General features: G+C 41.4%; 1 protein-coding gene across 2 annotated transcripts in view; it reads left to right on the top strand.

Annotated features, from left to right (window-relative positions):
- Positions 1–2,178: 2,178 nt before the first annotated feature.
- The window catches only part of COG2 (component of oligomeric golgi complex 2), a 42,526-nt gene continuing 21,869 nt past the window's right edge, over positions 2,179–22,835 (top strand). For both annotated transcript variants that reach the window (XM_055539038.1, XM_055539037.1), the window contains exons 1-7: positions 2,179–2,380; positions 11,814–11,975; positions 13,084–13,149; positions 17,077–17,157; positions 18,963–19,066; positions 20,576–20,684; positions 21,719–21,898. In XM_055539038.1, coding sequence (XP_055395013.1) covers positions 2,309–2,380; positions 11,814–11,975; positions 13,084–13,149; positions 17,077–17,157; positions 18,963–19,066; positions 20,576–20,684; positions 21,719–21,898 — 774 coding nt within the window. In that variant the 5' untranslated portion in view covers positions 2,179–2,308. The remainder of the gene's footprint in view (positions 2,381–11,813; positions 11,976–13,083; positions 13,150–17,076; positions 17,158–18,962; positions 19,067–20,575; positions 20,685–21,718; positions 21,899–22,835) is intronic.

Below are 22,835 nucleotides of genomic sequence, written 5' to 3'. Positions count from 1 at the left end.
CCCCATCTATTTCTCATGAAGTGATGGGACCAGATGCCATGATCTTCGTTTTCTGAATGTTGAGCTTTAAGCCAACTTTTTCATCTCTTCTTTCAGTTTCATCAGAGGCTTTTTAGTTCCTCTTCACTTTCTGCCATAAGGGTGGTGTCCTCTGCATATCTGAGGTTATTGATATTTCTCCAGGCAGTCTTGATTCCAGCTTGTGCTTCTTCCAGCCCAGCGTTTCTCATGATGTACTCTGCATATAAGTTAAATAAGCAGGGTGACAATATACAGCCTTGATGTACTCCTTTCCCAATTTGGAACCAGTCTGTTGTTTCATGTCCAGTTCTAACTGTTGCTTCCTGACCTGCATACAGATTTCTCAAGAGGCAGGTCAGGTGGTCTGGTATTCCCATCTCTTTCAAAATTGTCCACAGTTTATTGTGATCTACACAGTCAAAGGCTTTGACATAGTCAATAAAGAAGAAATAGATGTTTTTCTGGAACTCTCTTGCTTTTTTGACGATCCAGCGGATGATGGCAATTTGATCGCTGGTTCCTCTGCCTTTTGTAAAACCAGCTTGAACATCTGAAAGTTCATGGTTCATGTACTGTTGAAGCCTGGCTTGGAGAATTTTGAGCATTACTTTACTAGCGTGTGAGATGAGTGCAATTGTGTGGTAGTTTGAGCATTCTTTGCCATTGCCTTTCTTAGGAATTGAAATGAAAACTGACCTTTTCCAGTCCTGTGGCCACTGCTGAGTTTTCCAAATTTGCTGACATATTGAGTGCAGCACTTTCACAGCATCATCTTTCAGGATTTGAAATAGTTCAACTGGAATTCCATCACCTCCACCAGCTTTGTTCGTAGTGATGCTTCCTAAGGCCCACTTGACTTCACATTCCAGGATGTCTGGCTCTAGGTCAGTGATCACACCATCGTGATGATCTGGGTCGTGAAGGTCTTTTTTGTATAGTTCTGTGTATTCTGGCCACCTCTTCTCAATATCTTCTGCATCTGTTAGGTCCATACCATTTCTGTCCTTTGTTGTGCCCATCTTTGCATGAAATGTTCTCTTGGTATCTCTAATTTTCTTGAAGAGATCTCTAGTCTTTCCCATTGTATTGTTTTTCTCTATTTCTTTGCACTGATCACTGAGGAAGGTTTTCTTTTCTTTGAAATGATCACGGAGGAAGGAGATATGGAACAGTTTCTGCCATATCAATAACCAAAGGCTACCACAGTCATCAGCACTTGCAGCCACCGTGGAAGGGGAGCTAGTGAGCCCTGAGGGTATTCAGGACGGAAATAGTGCCTGCCATCTAGTAGCCATCAAACTGCAGCCATTCCCTATGGTGAGTCCTGAGGAAGCTCAGGATGTGAAAACAGACTACTGGCCCCAGATAGTTGAGAGGCATATCAAAGGAATAATCTCAGTAAGCCTAGTCCCTTGCATCTTCCTTTATATAGAAAAGCACTAAATTTCTCAACTTGGGATATCTGGTTTTCTTTAAGTTACAAAACATTTTTGACGTTCAGACTACCTACACTTTGTTGCAAAACTTCTATATAACCTGTGCCCCACCTCCCTGCCTCCTCAGAGCAGTTCTCTCAGGGTCACTTGAGCTGCTATCTCCTGGACTTGAAGTCCTAAAAATTCTCACCAAATAAAACATAACTCTCAACTTTTAGGTTGTGAATGGTTTTAAAAGTAGACACTGGCTTAGATTAAAAATAAATATGTATGCACATGTATTTTGTGTGCTATGTTCTGACCAGATAGGTGATACGGTGCTCTTTAAGAAGAGTGAAGACCAAAGTTACTCAAAAGTGCTCCCTTAAGAAGAGTGAAGACCCAAGGTTACTCCGACCTCCCACCTGGATCTGAGCCAGACCCTAGAGCAAGATCAGGGAGAAGATCTTGGAAGAATGCTGCAGGCAGATTTTTCCCAGTGGAAACGGTGGCTGGAGAGGGAGCCCCCGACTCCTCCAGCCAGTGCTGTTCAGCCTCAGACCTACCTCACTGGGAGCCAGACTGCCCAACCCAGCTTGCCTGAGCTGCAGTGCCGCCCTCCGCCGAATGGAGGCAGCATGACCTGCAGCGCGGTGGCAGCGCCGATCCCCACGCCCCTCTTGGCGGCGGCGGGCGGAGGCCGGCCCGCGGAGCCCTCGCTGATTGGCCCCGGCGGCCGCTGCCATGTTGGCGGAAGTGGCGCTCTCTGTGCCGCGGAAAGTGGCTGTGGCTCCGGCTGCACGGTCGGTCCGCACAGGGTCTTCCTTCTTCCCCTCGCCCGGGGTTGGCGCTGAGAGGCGGCGTCCGGCGGGATGGAGACAAGTAGGATGAACCTGCCCAAGGGGCCAGACACGCTGTGCTTCGACAAGGACGAGTTCATGAAGGTGCGCGCCGGGGCTGCGCTCCCCGAGCCGAGGCGGGTGGCCCGTCTTCCTTTCCCTCCGGGGCCTCCTCGGGCTGCTCTTGCTGGGTTCTGGGCCGCGCACGCCCCGAATCAGCCCCCGGCGGGACCTCGCTGCCTTCGCAGTGAGTCTTTTGGCCTCAGGTGTGGCCGGGGCAGCCTTCTGTGAGAAGGCACTTCTGTGAAATTGTGCATACTGACGAAAAGGCCTGAAGTTGTGAGCAAGTGGTTTTGAGCTAGGTGTAAAAGTTCCTGTTACTACCCGAGTCCGTTACCATGCAGTGCAGTCGGAATTGCCAGATCCTGGGCAGACAGAAGTTTGTCGACCGCCGCCTTGCACCTAGAAACCCAGTACGAATGTATTGACCGAATCTCTGGACCCACGTCCCTACCCAGGGATTAGGTGGGTGGAAAAGGCAATCGAAAGTTTTTCCTTAACGTTCGCCTAAAGTTTCTGAATGGGATATCTAAAAGATTAGAATCTTATTACTGATTTTGTTGCAGTACAACAAAGCAAACCATTTTGCTTTTCTAAAGTTACTCTACTTTTTATAAGGTGAACTTGAAGTTGGTCTGCAGGAAATGTAGGACATAAGGTTACATAAACAGAATAGAAATATTATGAATATTAAAGGTTTTATCAGGCGCAGCCTTGAAAATGTCCAAGATTTGAATCAGAGCTGGGAGAAACTTTGCATATTTTTTTGGTGTAATGCTCTGGGACTGTCCATACACCATCAAGAAATACAGTTATGCTTTATTTCTAAGGATTGGGGGTTTTGATATCACTTAGCGGCTGCTTTCAGTGTTAAAAAGTTAAACGTTTTGGCTCAGTAGACACTTAAACTTTTGAGCAACTGAATTTAAGTCTTACTTTTTTTGTTTTTTTGATGACTTCAAGTCATAGTATTTTTTTTTCTTTTTAGCTTCATTAGTTTATCTTTTTCATACTTGCATTCAGTTCATAGTTTCTGGTTTTAAAAAGTATTTACATCTGTTCTTTTTTATAGCTGAGTAATATGTACCACCGGAGAAGGCAATGGCACCCCACTCCAGTACTCTTGCCTGGAAAATCCCATGGACGGAGGAGCCTGGTGGGCTGCAGTCCATGGGGTCGCGAAGAGTCGGACACGACTGAGCGACTTCCCTTTCACTTTTCACTTTCATGTATTGGAGAAGGAAATGGCAACCCACTCCAGTGTTCTTGCCTGGAGAATCCCAGGGACGGGGGAGCCTGGTGGGCTGCCGTCTATGGGGTCGCACAGAGTCGAACACAACTGAAGCGACTTAGCAGCAGCAGAATGTACCACTTGGACATGAGCTTGGGCAAACTTGGGGAGATGGTGAGGGCCAGGGAAGCCGGGTGTGCTGCAGTCCATGGGGTCGCAAAGAGTCAGATGTGACCTGGGGACTGAACACCACCGCATCTTCTTTATCCATTCCTGTGAACTTTTAGATTGTTTCCATGTCTTGGCCATCGCACATAGTGCAGCAGTGAGTATTAGGGTGCGTGTATCTTTTCAAATGATGATTTTCTTCAGATATATGCCCAGGAGTGGGATTGCTGAATGATATGGTAGTTCTATATTTAGTTTTTAAAGGAGCTTCCATAATGTTCATAAAAAAGAGCAAAATAATGCCATTTGCAGCTACATGGATGGACCTAGAGATTATCATACTGAGTGAAATAAGACAGAGAAAGAAATATATCATTTACATTTGGACTGTAATAAAAATGATACATGCATGCATGTATGCTCAGTCTTAAGCAACTCTTTGAAACCTCATGGACTATAGCCTGCCAGGCTCCTCTGTCCATGGGATTTTCCAGGAAAGAATCCTGGAGTAGTTTGCCATTTCTTTATCCAGGGGATATTCTTAACCCAGGGGTGAAACTCATGTCTTCCATGTTTTTTTGCATTGGCAGGTAGATTATTTACCACAGAGCCACCTGGGAAGCCTGAAAAGTGATAACAAATGAACTTATTTACAAAACAGAGTCACAGATCTCAAAATTAAATTTATGGTTCAGTTCAGTTGCTTAGTTGTGTCTGACTCTTTGCGACCCCATGGAGTGCAGCATGCCAGGCCTCCCTGTCCCATCGCCAACTCCCAGAGTTTACTCAAACTCATGTCCATTGAGTTGGTGATGCCATCCAACCATCTCATCCTTTGTCGTCCCCTTCTCCTCTCACCTTCAATCTTTCCCAGCATCAGGGTCTTTTCCAGTGAGTTAGTTCTTTGCATCAGGTGGCCAAAGTATTGGAGTTTCAGTTTCAACATCAGTCCTTCCAGAGAATATTCAGGACCAGTCTCCTTTAGGATGGACTGGTTGGATCTCCTTGCAGTCCAAGGGACTCTCAAGAGTCTTCTCCAACACCACAGTTCAAAAGCATCAATTCTTCAGTGCTCAGCTTTCTTTATGGTCCAACTCTCACATCCATACATGACTACTGAAAAACCCATAGCCTTGCCTAGACGGCCTTTATGGTTACCAAAGGGGAAACATGGGGAGAGGTGATTAATTAGGAGATTGGGATTAATATATACACACTATATAAGATAGATTAGCATAGGTTTACTATATAGCACAGGGAACTCTACTCAGCACTCTGTAGTAACCTACATGGGAAAAGAATCCAAAAAAGAGTGGATACATGTATGCACACGAATGACCTACTTTGCAGCACACCTGGAACTAGCACAACACTGTATGTCACCTATAATAAAAAAAAAACATTAAGTGATGAAGTTTTTAAAAAAAAGCATTTCCATCTGGATCTTCTCCAGTGTGGCCACGTCATTTTTATTTTGCAGGCCATCTAGACCCAGGAATAATGTGCTCTTGTTCTTGTACAGTGATGTTTCTGCTAAACCTCTGTTATGAAGGGCGTAATTTGAAAGGGAGTACAAAGTGAACTTGCTGATCCACAAACACTTTGTTCCATCTCCTGGCCGAGAAGTGTCCTGGAGCAAGGGTAGAAGGAGAGAGCGTGATGAGGCGAGGTGTGCTGAGAGAAGCCGGGGCACAAGCAGAGATTAGGGGCTTTGTTCTGGTCGAGAATCTCAGAATACAGAGAGCTTAACGTGACCAACTTTTGCCTTCAAGGCTTCCTTCAGGCTCAACACCAGCATTCTTTCTGACTTGCTAGCCCCACCATGTTTCTTGCTCTGAACTGATAGAATGCCTTTGGGAAGAGAGGCTTCAGAAAGTAGAAACCTCAAAATAAGTTCTAAAGTAGAACTCGATGAAGGAGAGAGCACTGGGGAGGTGGCTGACATGGCAGCAGTTCCACACTCTGCACACCTCTCAATGTGCTCTGTAAGCTGTAGTGCTAATACATGTGACCACTTCACGTGTAAAAGAAAAACACAAAGGACAGCTGCCCTGTGTCAGATGTTGATTTTCTAGGTGAGACTTGGAGATAAAGGTTACTTGCAATTTATGTTTCCTTCAGAGAGACATTTTAAAAGTTTTGGTCACATGGCAGAAATGATAGGTAGAGAGTTTGCCTTTGGGGTTATATTTCTTAAGTCTGTCTGATTCAATGCATATTGTAATTTGTGTCTGTGAGAAAGTTAGAGAATGTCCGATTTGCATTAGGAGAGTGGAGGTTGCTCAAAAAATCCAGTCATTGGAAACTTTGTCACACACATGATGAGGGCCTGTTAGGACAATGGTAGCAGTCATTCATTTACTAAACATGCACTCATTGATCACCTTGAGAAGGAAATGGCAACCCACTCCAGTATTGCGTGGAGAATCCCATGGACTGAGAAGCCTGGTGGGCTACAGTCCATGGAGTTGCAGAGAGTTGGACATGACTGAGTGACTATCACTTCACTTCATTGATCATCTGCTTTGGGTCTAGACTGGATAGTACAAGGGTAGATAAGATTTAGGCTTTTGAGTATGGTCACAGAAAGACCACAGTGTGTGCTGAGAAACTGGACTTAGTCCAGAGAGGCTGGGAGGATGACCAGAATCGAGACGGCAGAAGTAGAAAGACAGCTGGGTGGGACGCCAGTTGCCCTTGTCGCTGCACTGAGGGGTTTGCACTTGATGAGCTGCAGTCAGGTGTAAAGCAGGAAATACGTAGTCGTGTTTGCTGCATTGAACCCGTGTTACAGGATGCCGTGCCACTGGTTACTTCGGGTTAATATAGGGTTCTATTTCAAGGGGAAATTATGTTGGATTTGAACTGATGAGCTAGTGTTTTGATTTGGGCCGTTCTTGCACGTGTATTTCAGTCCTAACTCAATGTCATAGTGGTATCTCAGACTTTTAGGAAGTTATTTAATAAATGCTTAAGAAACAACCAACTACCTTTCTGAACACAGAGAAAAAAGAGGCTACTTAAAATGCTTCAGTGGCCTTTGTAAGATCTAATGAGAAATACAGAGCACAGGACAGATTTGTGAAAGATGCAGGTGACCAAAAGCCAAGAGTGGCAGATGGTAGTAGAGATGCCATCGCTTGCCACCTCTGTCACTTGGTAATAGAGGTGGTGATGACATCGTATCATTAGTTTTGTCAGCTTAAAAAATACAAAAATCCTTAGCGAGGGCTGATAGCCAACTAATACATGAAATAGGACGTAAGATACTAGCAGTACGGGAGACAAGAGGCTGCTACAAAGGTAAGTTAGACCCATTCACCTAGGTGTGCTGTTGAAATCTGTCCTAGCCCAGCATATGACTTCTATTTTATAGAAAAAATAGTGCCATCAGGTGGGAACTTCTTCATCCTCACTGCTGACAATGCCATTCTTGCATGTGTGCCCATCCCCTTTCTCCTCCTCACCTGTTTGGGAAGGGGTTTCCTTCCTGAGGTTGGTCCTTCCCACCCCACTCCTCCCCGAGCTTGCAGCCCAGACTCCCTGGGCTCTCCCCACCCCCTGATTCACCTCTCCTCTGACCTCAGCCCCAGTGGCTTTCACACATGCTCCTGCTTTGGTCTCTTCCTCTTGACCCTCCTGCCTCTAGTCATTTTCATATCACTCTCTTCCACATCACAGCCAAACTCTTGAGTTGTTTTTACTTTCGTATATGCTGATTGGCTATTTGTATATCTTCTTTGGAGAAATATCTATTCAGATCCTTTGCTAATTTTTTAATTGGTCTATTTGTCTTTTAACTGTTGAGTTGTAAGCTTTTATACCCTGGATATTAGACCCTTGTCAGATACATGATTTGCAAATATTTTCTCCCATTCACTGGGTTGTCTTTTCACCTTTTAAATAATGTGTTTTGACACACAAGTTTTAATTTTGATTGAGTTCAGTTTATCTTTTATCTTGATGCTTTTTCTATCAATGACTGCCTAATTCAAGGTCACACAGATTTTCACCTGTTTTCTTCTTAGAGTTTTGTTGTTTTAGCTCTTCTATTTGTCTTTTAATCTATCTTGAGTTAAATTTTTGTGTATAGTGTGAGGTTGGTATCTAAATTCATTCTCTTCCATGTGGATATTTTCTAGATAATAATATCAATTGCTGGATGTTTAGTAAATCTACAGTATAAAGTGAAACTTTCTGGTAAATGAAATGTGGCAGTTATTATATGCCACTGTGAGTTTGAAGTTGTTTTCTCTCATAGCAAAAGCTGCCTGATCCAATATTCACAGATGTTCTAAGTCATTTTCTCTTGTGTAGTGCAACATTTGTTTATCCAAGAACAAATATATAAATGTCAAATTGAGCACTAATATTGCCTAATAGCATTTTTTAGAGCTCAAGTTATATGATTTAGAATGCCATCATGAAGTTCAGATCTGAACTTCATCCATTTGAAGTTCATACTTTCAAAGTAACAAGCCGAGTGCTCTGCATAGAGTCATATGGCTGGTCAGTACCAAGGCCAAGATGTCAGGCTGAGTCCTGCCCCCACATTCTTTCTGTGATTGTTGTGTAACTGTGAGTCTAAGGTGTTATCTGAGGTAGTCTCAAGAAGTAAAAGAAACAGATGCTTTTTCACTAGGTGGCTGTGAAATGATAGTTTGGTAAGAAATCTCTTATCTGACACTATTATAGCAGGTGTTTGGGTGATTAGTTAAGAAAGTCAGTTTTTATAAGTACTCTTACAGAATGGTGCATGTTGTCCTTAACATATGTGTACATTTGTTCTACATTGATGTGGCATGAAACTCTTCACTGAAAATGTGTCTGCGAATTAGATTGTTTTGTTGTACTTTAAGTTGAATGAGAACCCTAAGGCTTTTGCAGAGAATCTGGTATAGAATCCTTCAAGATTTATGTGATCCTCCTTCCCACGGTACTACCTGGTTCATGGTCATCTCGTATATTTAATATAATTCAGCAAAAATTGGCTTATCAGTTTCTCAGTTATCAGGTCTTTGCAAAGCATCTGCCTTAGTTTTCATGAAAACAGTTATCATTTTGTACTTATATTTTGTTGGTTTATACAATATTTAATAAAATTATGTAATTTTGGTGATAAGTATAAGTGGCCTTAACAAGTTTGGGAATCATTATACCTGATACTTGATAACGAAACAGCTCAGTTAGTACCGAAGTCATAAGTAGACAGTAATTTGCTATCTATATGCCTGTGTGCCTACCAGGGGCATCAGAATGTTATAAAGGGAAATAGGGCATAATGAGTCTGTGAACAATGCTTGGAAGTTGGTTTTGAAAGATTTTGAACATCTGTTCAGTTGAATACTCAACATCCATATAAAATGTCAATACCAATTAATATGTATTATGAAAAGACATTGAAGTTATATGTAAAAGGAGAAAAATAGCTTTGAAAAGGTTCATTAAGATTCTGTGTGTGTGTCTGTGCGTGTGTGTGTGTGAACATGGAAAAAGGTCAAGGTTTTCATTCAAGGAGGACCCTACAACACTTAGCTCCTCCCATGGACACATGAAATCAGTAGCTACACATGGCATAGTTTCCTCCTCTGAGCAACTCCTGCACATCTGGCAAACAGCCCACATCAAAGTGGATAGGAGAGGCTGAGACACAGGCTCACCATCCACCCCACTCCCAGCATGGTGACCCACAATTGGAAGGAAGCTACTATCCCCAGCTGCTCCCTGAGAACTGAAGGGTCTGAACCCTAAGCTTGGCACCCCTCCTTTAAAGACTTTTACCTGGGAGATGAGGCCCCAAACATCTACCTTTGGGCACCTGAAAGACCCACCAGGCTCATGATCTGAGAAACAGCTTTTGAAGGGCAGCATGAACTTGGTCACCCTCCTGGGGCCTGGCACAGGGACAGCAGCTGAAAAGGGCCCAGACTTTCTGTGAAAGAGGCTTGTTTATGTTAAAGCATCAGCCTGAGGGGCCGGCCTCTAATTTAACAGTCTCTGGGGGCTTGGAGGCTGGCAGGAGCTGTCTTTGCTCTCTCTGCCTCATTCCAGCTGGACAGTATCTCCTAGAAATGAACTTGTTTACTGGTCTGATGCCCTGATGTCTGCAGCTGCTGCCCAGAGACAACTCTAGGTCACCTGGCTTTGGTGGCCAGTGGGGCTTACACTTGGAGGCCCCCAGTGCTCACTGCACTATAATTTGAAATAGTCAAGACATGGAAGCAGGCTTGGTATCCATCGATAGATGAGTAGATAAGGAAACCATGATATACACACACCACGCACACACAGGATGTTATTCAGCCATGAAAAGGAAATAAATCTAGACTCCTCTGGTGGTACTGAAAAGGAAATTTAAAATTTTACATAACCACCTGCTCATTCTGCCTCTGTAACTCAGCTTGCTCCTTGCAAAGTCTGGATCACATAGGTCATGTAGTCTCAGAAACTGGGGACTTAAAATACTAGGAACTGGAGCTTATCTCACCACCCTTGTCCTGCTCTTTGCAGTTCCCCAACCCCTGTAAACCTGCTTAATCATGCCTATCCGTGTAAAGGTCAGGCATCCCCCTCCCCATCTTGACTGCTGTTCTCGTGCGCATGAAACTGCTTAGTTTAAACCAGCCTATTTGGTTTAAATGAGCTAGTGTTGCCCACTATGGTCTGTCTATAAGAACTCTGGAACCCCTTTGTTTAGGGCTCAGAGCTTAGAGTGTCAACTGCTCGGGGCCCGCTGGCGTAATAAACGTGAGTTCTCCAACTCTGCAAGTATGGTGCTTGGTTTCTCGATTACTGGTTCTACAACAGGACAATGGCTAAGAATCTGCCTGCCAATGCAGGGGACGCGAATTTGATCCCTGGTCGGGAAGATTCAGCACGCCACAGAGCACATAAGCCTCTGAGCCGCAGCTGCTGGGCCTGTGCTCTAGTGTCCATTGCCCACACGAGAGAAACCACCTCAGTGAGAAGTCTGCAAACCGCAACGCAGAGCAGCCCTGCTCGCCACAACTAGAGAAAGCCCGCACGCAACAATGAAGATGCAGCACAACCAAAAATAGTAAATACAAATATTTTTAAAAAAGAAAGAAATCTTGCCATTTGTGGCAACGTGGATGGACCTTGAGGGCATTAACGCTACATGACATAAGTTAGGGAAAGATGATCATGATCTCACTTTTATGTGAAATCTAAAAAACAAAACAAAAATTAACTCAAAGGTACTGAGAACAGATGGGTGGTTGCCAGAGCAGGGGTTGGGGAATGGACGAAATGGGTGAGGGGTCAAATGGTACAGACTGCTGGTTAATTAGTTACATAAGTTGGGGATGCAATGTGAAGCATGGTGACTATAGTTAATAATACTGTACAGTATATTTGAAAGTTTAAGAGAGTAAATCTTAAAATTTATCATAGCAAGAAAAGGAAATTTGTAACTGTGTGATGGATGTTACCTCATCGATCCTCACAATGAAAATATTTGGGAAAAAAATTACAGGAAGTTTCAAAACACAAAATCTGAATTTGCGGCAACAAATAGTTGGCAACTATTTACATAGTATTTTCAATTATCTATATAACATTTACATTTTATTAGGTATTATGTAATCTAGAGATGATTTAAAGTGTATATAATACTGTGCCATTTTATATTAGAGACTAGGACATACTAGATTTTGGTGTCCTTGGAGGTCCTGTAAACAGGCCCCTGTGGATGCTGAGGGATGGCTTTATTTATAGGTTGAAATCATCACAGTGAACATTTGTTACTTTTAAAACTCAAGGGAAAAGCAACTATTTGTGTCTTGAGAAGAGCCTATTTAATGTGTGTAGTTAAAGACAAATGGATCCCTTTCAGGATTTAGGCAGCAGGAGAGAATGCTGTGGGTCAGGGCCTCCCTCTTGGCACCTTGATGGTGTGCAAGCACCTTTACATCCTGTGTGTTGTAAAGTGCTTTATCCTGACAGCAGTTAACCTTTCAAATGAATAGAATGGTGCTTCTCTGTTATTCTCTCTCCTTTTATTTTTATATGTAACATGATATTGTTGCAATAATTCTTTTTTTCTGGTTTTATTTTCAGGAAGACTTTGATGTCGATCACTTTGTGTCTGACTGTCGGAAGCGAGTCCAGCTGGAAGCACTTAGAGATGACCTGGAGCTCTACTACAAGCTGCTTAAAACAGCCATGGTTGAGCTCATCAACAAGGACTACGCAGACTTTGTCAACCTGTCAACTAACCTGGTAAACTTGAAATCCACACTTCTACCTGTCAGTGTATTTACACATGTACTGCACACTTTTTTTCTCAGTTATGTTTATTCTTAACAGCTCTGAGTCTTTTTAGAAACCTTTTAGTTATTTTTTTCCCCCAGAAATTTGAAGGGATTGCTAATCTTATTAATAAAGGAACTAAACTTTCTTCATACATATTTCTTGTTTTTAGTTTAGTTTGATTATTTTTTGAATGACTTATTAAGAAGTGGTGAAAAGTAAAGGATAGCAATACCAAGAGTGTTTGTTTTTGTTAGTTGCTAATTGATTACCATGAAATCTCACCAGTTTAGACTAATTTCCGATAGCAGATACCAACTCCTCTTAAGGAAATGTTTAATTTACTTTCAGGTACATGTGCTAGCCAGAGATAGGTTGAGAAAACATTGGCCAGTATTGATCATTAAGAAGCCTATTTTTATACATTTTATAAAAATGTAGGAATTGTTTATAAGAAGCGTGTCAATTACTTGGAAAAGTTGTTTAGAAATACTTGAGTTTTCATAGTTGTGAAAGTCTTGTTCATATTTTGTTTTTAAGTCTGTTTGTCAAAAGAGGTATGGAAAATAGCCCTCTCTATGGGAATTTCAAGAAGCTTGAGAATAATGAGCCATATTTGCTTTTGGGAAATACACCACTAAGATAAATGTTCCAGTAGGATTAGAAACCCTGAAAATTTTATTTCCATCCTGTTTAATTTGGATTTTTCTGAAGGGTTGTAATAATGCTTAGGAGAGATGTAGTCCATCAGACTTTCATATCATAAACAACAGAGATAGCTATTTTTCCTGTTAGTTTTTTAAGTCATTTAAAAAATTTCATCCAAAGACAAATTGTGCATAGAAATTTTTGATTTATTATGACTTTCCTTATTTTTATAGTTCTTATATATCAACAGGTTTCTCACATTCAATGAGCAATATTTATGGCAAAGTAACGTTTTTGTTATGTAGTTACTACCAGCATATAATTGTGCAGAAAGAATAACCTAAGTCTAATACTGCTGTGATCATTAAGCACAGGCTTCACTGTTAATCCTGGCCCTGATGTGTTTGTTCCAACGTGATTTTGCCTTTAGGTTGGTATGGACAAGGCCCTCAATCAGCTTTCTGTGCCTTTGGGACAGTTACGAGAAGAGGTTCTGGTAAGTCCCCAAATGCTATGCTATGCTATGCTAAGTCACTTCAGTCGTGTCCGACTCTGTGTGACCCCATAGACGGCAGCCCACCAGGCTCCCCCGTCCCTGGGATTCTCCAGGGGTTGCCATTTCCTTCTCCAATGCGTGAAAGTGAAGTCGCATAGTCGTGTCCGACTGTTAGCGTCCCCATGGACTGCAGCCTACCAGGCTCCTCCGTCCAGTCCCCAAATAACAGTAAACAATCTACCGTGAGGCATATTACACGTGTTTGCCTTCTCCAGGAATTCTTTTATTACTCTGTTAGATTGTTGTGATTGTTGTCGTTGGTGTTTTTTAATGTTCCATGATTATAGTATAATACTTTTAAAATGTAAATGATTTGCATGTGCTGTTACAACCTAAGAAACATATTTGGTTTGAAGATGGCAAATTCTCAAGAGTAGACACTTTTAAATGTCGGGGAGAAGGAGAAGGATATTTCAAAATTTAAATTTGTTAATACCACCTTACCCATGTGTAAATGGTCTCCAGCTTAGAACTGCCTTACTTATATTTTAAAATTTGTCATTTTACAAGTATTTTCCCAGACAATATTTTATATGTAGTTAGATTCGTGGACCAGTTTATACCAGCCATTTAACCCCTGATGTAACTGAAGGATAAAATAAATGTCATGTAATACTTAGTTTCTCTGAGAAAATCTCTCCCTTGGGAATGGAACTGTCTGCCTCTAAGCCCTGAGAACAAGGACTTCATCCGGGTGAACAGTGGAGAGGGAGTTTTGGCATCACCTCCGACAGAAAGCTGTGCCGCCCGTCCGCCTCGGCCTCCGGGCTGTGCTGGCACCTGGACCCCCAGCCCGCCTCAGCTGTGGAGACTGCACCGTCACTTCCGCGCGGGTCAGCACTGCGCCACGCCAGACCAAGTGGCCTTACGCACCTTGCCTCGAGACAGCACCTGGCACATGCAAGGCTCTCAGTAGATAGCGTAGTACAGAGGTTCTGCTTGGATAAAAGCTGTAGGAAATGCAGGACAATGGGAATGTCAGGGCTGACAAGTCCGGAGGAGGGTAGGCAAGAAAAAATTCGTAAAAGAGGTTAAGTTGTGAGCTATGCCTTGAACTAGCAGATTGTTTGAAAGTTTGTGTCTTGTTTGAATTTCACAAAGCTTATTAAAGTGCCTTTTGTTGGAATGGAAGAGAAAGAAGTTTTTGGTCTGCTGCTGGATTCCACACCAGCCTCTGCATGGCCTTCCTGCCTCCTTTTCAGGACTCCTCTTACTTCTCCCAACGTGTAGCCATGACATTTCCTGAACCCCATCCTTGATTAACCCTCCACTCTTCTCTCTGAACTCTCTCCACTCTGCTGACCTGTTCTTGAACTTCCTCGACTGCTCTCATGCATTCAGGTTCTTGTCCTACACTGCCAGCTGCCACCACCACCTCCCATCCCTTACTCTGCAGCTGTCTTTATAACCATCCTTCTCCTCATCAACCATAGACCTCACCTGCCTTTTTAATCTCAACTCAAGAAGCTTCTCTGAGATTCTAAAATCACTGAGGGATAAGACTGTTTCTATCTAATTCATCATTGTATCCTCATTGGCTGACAGTTAGTAGACATTTCATGTTTGTTGAATGAATTAATTCACTTTTTATAAAATTTTTGTGATTTGTCTGGTGGTGGTGGTTTAGTCGCTAAGTCGTGTCTTGACTCTTGCGACCCCATGGACTGTAGCCTGCCAGGCTCCTCTGTCCATGGGATTCTCCAGGCAAGAGTACTGGAGTGGGTTGCTATGTCTAGTTTATTCTAATCGTTTCTTTTACCTTTGTTTTGGCCTGATTCTTCATATTTTGTTTAATTTATTAGCTTCTGGACATGTTTCTCCACCTATGAGCTGCCTTTTCCTGGCCATTCTGTTCCTTACTCCTTGATTCGTAATATCCTTAGAACAGCATGGCATCGTGATGTATCAGTACTTAAGGATTGTTTAGTTCCTGATAGAATCTAGTCTAAAATTCTCCTAAATCAACCCCCCACCCGTTTATTTCTACTTCTGTCCAAAACACAGCTGCTGTGCACGCGGGTGCACCCTCCAGCCCCGCCTGTGCCCTGTCAGCCGTGCCTCTACACCCTCTGTCTTCTAGCGACTCCTCCCCTCCTCTGTCAGCCTCCACAGGCTCTCCAAGTCAGACTCGAGTTCCATCCCCTGTGCCAGATTTTCCTGTTCTTTGATTCAGATGATTCTTTCTGTTCTCTGACCATGTTTGACGGTGATTGTATATGTATTGGGTTGGCCAGCAAGTTCCACTGGTTTTTAAGTAAAAATAAAAGACACAGTTTTCATTTTCACCAAGAACTTGATTGAACAGTGTATTCACAGTTTTGTTCCACTACCTTCTGCCGTGTTTCTCAGGCAGCTTCATAATTCCATCTTCCCAAAACTTTTTATATTTTTGAGCAAAGAACTCTTGCAGGTGTCTTCCAGGGAATTGAAAATTTTCCATTAAGAGAATTTTGTAAAGACCAAAATAAGTGGAAATCTGAAGGTGCAGTGTCTGGTGGCTATGGTGGATGAACCAGAACTTCCCAGCCAAGCTGTAACAGTTTTTGCCTGGTCATCAAAGAAACATGGTCTTGAGTTATCCTGATGCAAGCTGATGCGTTTTCTGTTGACTAATTCCAGATGCTTTTAGTCTAGTGCTGCCTTCAGTTTGTCTAATTGGGAGTAAGAACTTGTTAGAATTAATCATTTGGTTTTCCAGAAGGAGCTCATAATAGAGAATTCCCTTCCAATCTCACCATATACACAGCATTACTTTTGGATGAAGAGCAGCCTTACATATGATTGCGGTGGTTCATTTTGCTTGCCCCACGAGCTCTTCCATTCCACATAATTGTATAGTATCCACAGAGGATGAGATGGTTGGATGGCATCATCGACTCAATGGACATGAGTTTGAGCAAACTCTGGGAGACAGTGAAGGACAGGGAAGCCTGGCGTGCTGCAGTCCACGCGGTTGCAAAGACGGACACAGCTGAGCAACTGAAGAACAACAGCAATCCCCTTTTCTCTCTCCTGTCACAATTTGTTTTAAAAATTAAACATTTTTGTTACGTTTAAGTAGAGAATTACCTGTGGAAATATGGTCAAGAAGGTTCTTTTTTCGCTTCAGTTTTGTGTAACCCAAATATCAAAACAATTCACATAACCAAGCTGGTACAAATGGTGTTCAACAGTTGATTTGAATATTTTGAGTATGTTGGCCATCTCCTGCATGGTATAATATTGATTGTTCTCAGTTAAGGTCTCAATTTGATTGCTGTCAACTTCAACTGCTCATTTCAACCGTGGCGAAATCTATCCAGTTAGAAGTCTCCAGCACAGAACTTTGCAAGGCATTTTGACACTTCAGTCAGTCAGAGCACCTTCTCCATACACTGCATAAATCTTACTTTGCATTTCAGTTGTATTTTTACCTTTCTTGAAATAATAAAACATAATACACAGAAAATGTTGATTTTTTTTCTCCTTTAATATTAAAATGACTACACACAAATTCAGTAGTCTTTTTTTTTAAATGCACACTGATATGACAGCTGTCACAGTACAGTCTTACAAAATTATTTCTGATGAAAGTAAAGACAGCCAAGCACTACTAGAGCCACCTTATGGTAAAAAGTAAAGTAACTCTTTTGCCAACCCAATATTATTATTCTTTTGGCCATTAGTCCTCTGTGATCTTGGCTTTATACGTCATTTTGCTCTCAAATCATGAGTACCCTCAACACTAGTTGTATTTGATATTATGTATTTTTGTCAATATCTACATAATACTGGCCCAAAGATAATGAAGTTACATGGAATTTAATGTATAAGCTTCGTAATGCCACAAAACAATTTGTGTAATACGTTTTCTTTATTCTTTTAAAGAGTCTTCGGTCATCTGTCAGTGAAGGAATTCGGGCGGTAGATGAACGACTGTCTAAACAAGAGGACATTAGGAAAAAAAAGGTATCCTTGAGTGTCAGACTGTTAAACCTGGGCTTATGGTAGCACCTAGGAGCTAACGGCACTTACATGGATGCGGTGTGATGTACTCCTCTTGGTACCTTTGCAGAGAGGAGTATGGGATCTTCCTTTCTCTTTAGGTATCAGCGTTCAGCCAGGCTCCTGAGGGGTTCAGCCAGAGCTGGGGCCCAGGTCTTCTCATTCCGTGGCTGGTTAAAGTTCTGTTAATAAGAACGATGTGCTAACTAACTGAAGAAAAAGACAAAGAACGTTGCATATCCTTCTTGTGCTTTATTAATGATAGCATTAAAAGTTTTAAATATAGATTTCTTACACTGCATGCCAGCTAAAAGCCTCATGTCTTCTCAACTCACCATATGAACCTTTTTTTTTTTCTCCCAAAAGTGTTTCTGTGCTTATAATGTCATGTTAACTATTTGAAATAAAGCAGAATTTTAGAGGTACCCAAATGGACACAAAATTAGCATTCCTCAATTTTTCCAGAACAAGAAACCGTAATAATGGTATCAGTGAAGCATTTTACAGTTTAACAGGCATAAAACTAATTTCTCAGCACCCTTGTAAAGAAGATATTCAAATTTTAGTGATTAGGGAGCAAGTAGGCCTGTAAGGCCAACTCTTGGAATGTTGTGCTGCAGGTTGAGAGACTAGTGTGTTCCTCTCTCATTCTGCCACGTTTACTTCTTTTGCTTCCGCTTCTTAACTGTACCTCTGCGTGCACTACTTTTAATTTTTAGCAGTCTTATGTTTTGATTTTATTTTCTGACTTTAATGGATATAATAATACATTATAATATTATATGTCCATTATGTATATATTATAATAATATATAATATATATTACATATATCCATTAATATTGGATATAATAGGGTTAGAATTTGAGACAATTATCAGCTTTTGTCCAGAGATTTCAAGCATGTAGCGCCTTTCTAGAAAGGTTGTCAGCTCTGTGAGAGCAGGGACTCTGCCTGTTCCATTCCCTCGTGTCCTCCCCGTCTGGAACAATGTCTGGTGTCTAATAGGTGCTCAGTAACTATTTACATATTTTATTTTGTCTTTTTTTTAATCAATTTTTATTGGAGTATAGTTGCTTTATATATGTTTTATGCTTTATAATGTTATAGTTTCTGCTGTACAGCAAAGTGAATCAGTTATACATACACATATATCCCCTCGTTTTCAGATTTCTTTCCCATTTAGGTTACCACAGAGCATTGAATAGAATGCCCTGTGCTGTACAGTAGGTTCTGGTAACTATTTGTTTAATGTGTGACTTTATATCTTTCTGTTCTTTTAAGGATGGGATTTTTTTATAATGCTCAACTTCTTTGATAATGTTGTGTAATAATGTCATTAATGAATTGATGCTTAAGCATATAATTATGTCATATACATGTAAATAGGATAAAGGTGATCAGAAGCTACAGTTATAACATGAAAAAGGCTCATAAGAAAATAAATGTAGTACCCGTAGAGAGTTTCATTTAAGATAGGAAAAGAAAGGAATAAAAGTGTGGGAAATGAGAAAACAAGAAGTCTAGTTTTCTTCTTTTTTTAACTATAAACTTGCAGTAGAATATTGAAAATGTGCTTCTTGACTCCTAAAATTAAGATTTGCATCCTTGGGAATTCAGTTTTATGTAGAAGTATTCAAAATATAGAATGCCCTACATACCCTAAGTTGACTTTTTGCTTTGTATTTCCCTGTATTTAGAATGGGAAAATAAGATGATTAAGATTAAATATCGTGATAACTTTTTTTTCCCTTAATTATTATTTTATAGATATGTGTGTTGCGGCTTATACAGGTTATTCAATCAGTTGAGAAAATTGAAAAAATCTTAAATTCTCAACATTCTAAAGAAACATCTGCACTAGAAGCAAGCAGGTAAGTATTTTCTTTACTAAATATTACATAAATTAATACTTCACATCTAGCCTAATTTTTTTTTTTTTTAGTTAAAATTCATTTCTGAAAAAGGAGAAAAGCCAAGTCTATGGTTCAGTGTTTTTGAGTGTAGCTTGTGGAAAGTGGAGGGTGTGAGATGGTAAAGTTTATAATACATGCTTATAAAGCCTTTATGGTTATGGGCCACAGTTCCAATACATCACTTCACAGGGAATCAGAGGAGTGTGCTTTTATTGCAAGAATTTTATCTTTGGAATTGCTTTATAGAAGCACTGGCAAAATTTTGTTGATCTTCAAGATATGAAATAGCTTTCCTCTTTCCTAAAGTCATTTAGACCAGAGTAATGCCCAGAGTATTGCCACTTAAGTATCTTACCCTAGCATTACATCATTAAGAAACAGGATAGGCACGTTTAGTTAACATTTGTCAACAAGAAGAAAAAAGCTTGTGAAATTAGAAAAGGATGACCATTTTCTTTGTTACATACTGCAACTGTCTTATCTTTCTAGTCTGAATTTTAAATCAGCCAGGTAGGTGAGTGACTCAGAAAATAAGTAGCTCATACCACCACCATGGGAAGCACCGTGGTGCCGTGGACAGATTTGTGCTGTATATTCCACGGGGCAGCCTGAGCCATGGAACTCCACTCCTGGGGTCATTGACAGTGGAAGGCTAATGGGCACTCCTCTGGCAGGGTTGTCAACACTGAGATGCCGTCAGCCCACACCTGGCATGTAGTAGGCCCTCAGTTCAGTTCAGTTGGTCAGTCATGTTCGACTGTTTGTGACCCCATTTGATGGGTCATCCCTTCTGACCCATCCAGGGGAGCTGTTTGTCTCCAACTGTTCCAAGTCTCTTGCCCTCAGCTGCCTTGGCAGCTCCTGCCAGCTTATCCTCACTCGACATCTACCGTACCTGCCTTCCTGTTTTCTTTCCAGTTTTGTCCATTCCTACTCTTCCTTTGATAGAAATGCATCACAATGACTTTTTCTGTAATACTGTTCCTTTGTGATATTCCATGTTTAATGTAATAGATAATATGCTGTTTCTTGCTCAGAATCACCTTCGAGGACTTTTTAAAAATTCAGATCAGCAACTTTGAGTTGTAGAGGAGAGACAACCAGGGCAGTGTAATGTCAATAACAGGGTAGAGCTATAGAGGGAAGGGAAGTTCACAGTGAAGAAGGCCCTGAGCGGGAGAGCCTGGGGAGGAGATGCAAACACCCACACTGGCCTGGCCGCTCTTGCTTCTCGGCTGGGCCCTGTGGCCGGCCTGGCAGGGTCAGGGCTTGTGCTTAACTATCATAGTTTCCCACTGTCCTAGAGCATGCTGTAGAAGCTCATGGCACAAAGGAGGCTACAGCTTCTACCTTATAACAGGGGGCTATGGCAAAGCACAGTGAAAGCATCAGGATTGCTGATCGTGTGATGTATTCTTGGAAATTAAAAACCTTCAGGAATTAACTCTTTTTAATTGTCTCCACTAGCCCGCTTTTGACTGGACAAATTTTGGAGAGAATTGCCACAGAATTTAATCAGTTACAGTTTCATGCTGTTCAAAGCAAAGGCTTGCCTCTTTTGGACAAAATAAGACCAGTAAGTGTTGTTTCAGATTTTCACGCTTTAGTATTTAGGAATTTGCTAAATAATTTTGAGTTTACCTAGTACAGGCAGACCTTGTTTTATTGCCCTTAGATTTATGGTGTTTCACGGATGTTGCACTTCTTTTTTTAAGAAAATTGAAGGTTTATTGCAGCTCTGCTATCACCATGCTAGTACCCTTTTAACAGCACTTGCTCACTTCAAGTGCTGTGATCTCTGTATCTCATTCTGGTAGTTTTCACAGTATTTCAAACCTCCACCAGCAAAATGATTATAGCTTAGTGAAGGTTCACATGATGATTACATTTTTTAGCAGTAAAGCATTTTTTAATTAGAGTAATTAAGGTCTATATCTTGTCTTTTTTTACACATAATGCTTTGGCAAACTCAGTATCCTGTACATAGTACAGTATAAACATCGCCTTTATATCTGCTGAGAATCGCAGAAGCCCCGTAACTGGCTGTACTGGGGCAGCAGTCGGTTCGTCGTGGTCGTGGTGGCCTAGAAGCGCCTGCAGGACCGCCAGGCTGTGCCTGTGTTGTTCTGACAGTCGTTGATCTGCAGGATTTTGAAACTAGCTTTGAATTTTCTCTTTCAGTTTTTGTTTTTTAGGCTCCTGCCTCCTAAGTGTCGCACATTATAGATTTTGTGTAAAGACACAGGCATATTCTCTGAATTATAAGGGTAAAATTAATTGTAAATGTCATGTAACTTGACACACTATATGATTTAGTCAGAATTAATTTATCCAAAACTCTTGACTGGACTTTAGAATCATGATGTTTGTCAGATTCACTCTGTAGCTTAAAAGAACCTCATTCTGAAGTGATATCTAGATCCTCCTTTGATACAGCAAAGATTAACTTACAAAGAGATGTGAGGAGGAGGAGAGATTCATTGTTACTCTCCAGAAAATGTTAATATTTAATTTTACATATCTTCTGTTGGAATAAGAAATGTGTTATGTGTTTGTTTGGATCTTTAGAAATTATCACAACTGGAGCTTTTTAACCTGTCTTTCTTGCAGCGTATAGCTGGTATTACAGCCATGTTACAGCAGTCACTGGAAGGCCTCCTATTAGAAGGTCTTCAGACTTCCAGTGTCGATATTATTCGGCACTGCTTACGGACTTACGCCACAATTGACAAGACACGGGATGCAGAGGCGTTAGTTGGTCAAGTCCTCGTGAAACCATACGTAGATGAGGTTTGTGAACTGACGACTAAGGCCTTCATCCAGCAGATGTTCATAGAGCATCTGCTCTGTCTTGGATGGTTTACTGGGTGTAAGGGGTAGTTTAGAGGCCTTTCTGTAAAGATTCTCAGTTACTGTAGTACTATCAGTTGTAAGAAAAGGTTGGTCCCTGGTGGTTACAACCAGCATGCAGGAGTCAGGCACCTTCTCAAGTGTTTTTTAGTGATGCTATAGCCCAGGGATCATGTTAATTTAGTGGGAGGAGGGTCTTGCCTAGGGAGAAGGAATGTATCAAAACATTTTTAGGTCAGTTTTATGGTATGTAAATTATTTGCCACTAAATTCTTAAAATGAATTTTTAACTACTGGTCTAGTGGGTAAAATGGAACAAGTAAGCAGATACCAAAACTGCAGTGTTCCTGGTAAGGGAGCCTGCTGAAACCCTGACCATGGAAAGTCTGTGCTGAAGGTTGTCTTCACAGAGATGTGGTCTAAGTCTTGAATACTGAGGAGTCTTTTAGCCAGGAAGGTGGGAGGGAGGAAATAGTCACTGATGCAGGACTTTCATAGGCAAATTAGCAGCATAATACCCTAAGTCCAGAACTTGACTATCCAGTGTCCTTCATCTACAAGGATACAGTTAAAGTTTGGAAAGTAAGCATATTCTGCCTTTGAGCAGCCAGAATATAGACTGTACCATATGAAGTTGCCAATACTCAACATTTTCTGACGCACAAAAACGGCAGCTTCATCTGGTTCAAACGATAAAAGTCACAAGCGCATCCTCGGTGTTGGCAGACTTTCATCAGTCCGCTGTCAGCGTGGATGCTCTTTCTGTCCAGTAAGTCCACAGCCCCGTTCACCTTGACTTTGGGATGAAAGTCTCCCATTTATAAATGGGGGGAAGTTGAATCTCATTGATAAAAATGAAATGTAAGGATTAACTTCA

Source organism: Bubalus kerabau, chromosome 1 (genome assembly GCF_029407905.1).
Source record: "Bubalus kerabau isolate K-KA32 ecotype Philippines breed swamp buffalo chromosome 1, PCC_UOA_SB_1v2, whole genome shotgun sequence".
NCBI lineage: Eukaryota > Metazoa > Chordata > Mammalia > Artiodactyla > Bovidae > Bubalus > Bubalus kerabau.
This window is presented reverse-complemented; position numbering and strand designations above follow the sequence as displayed.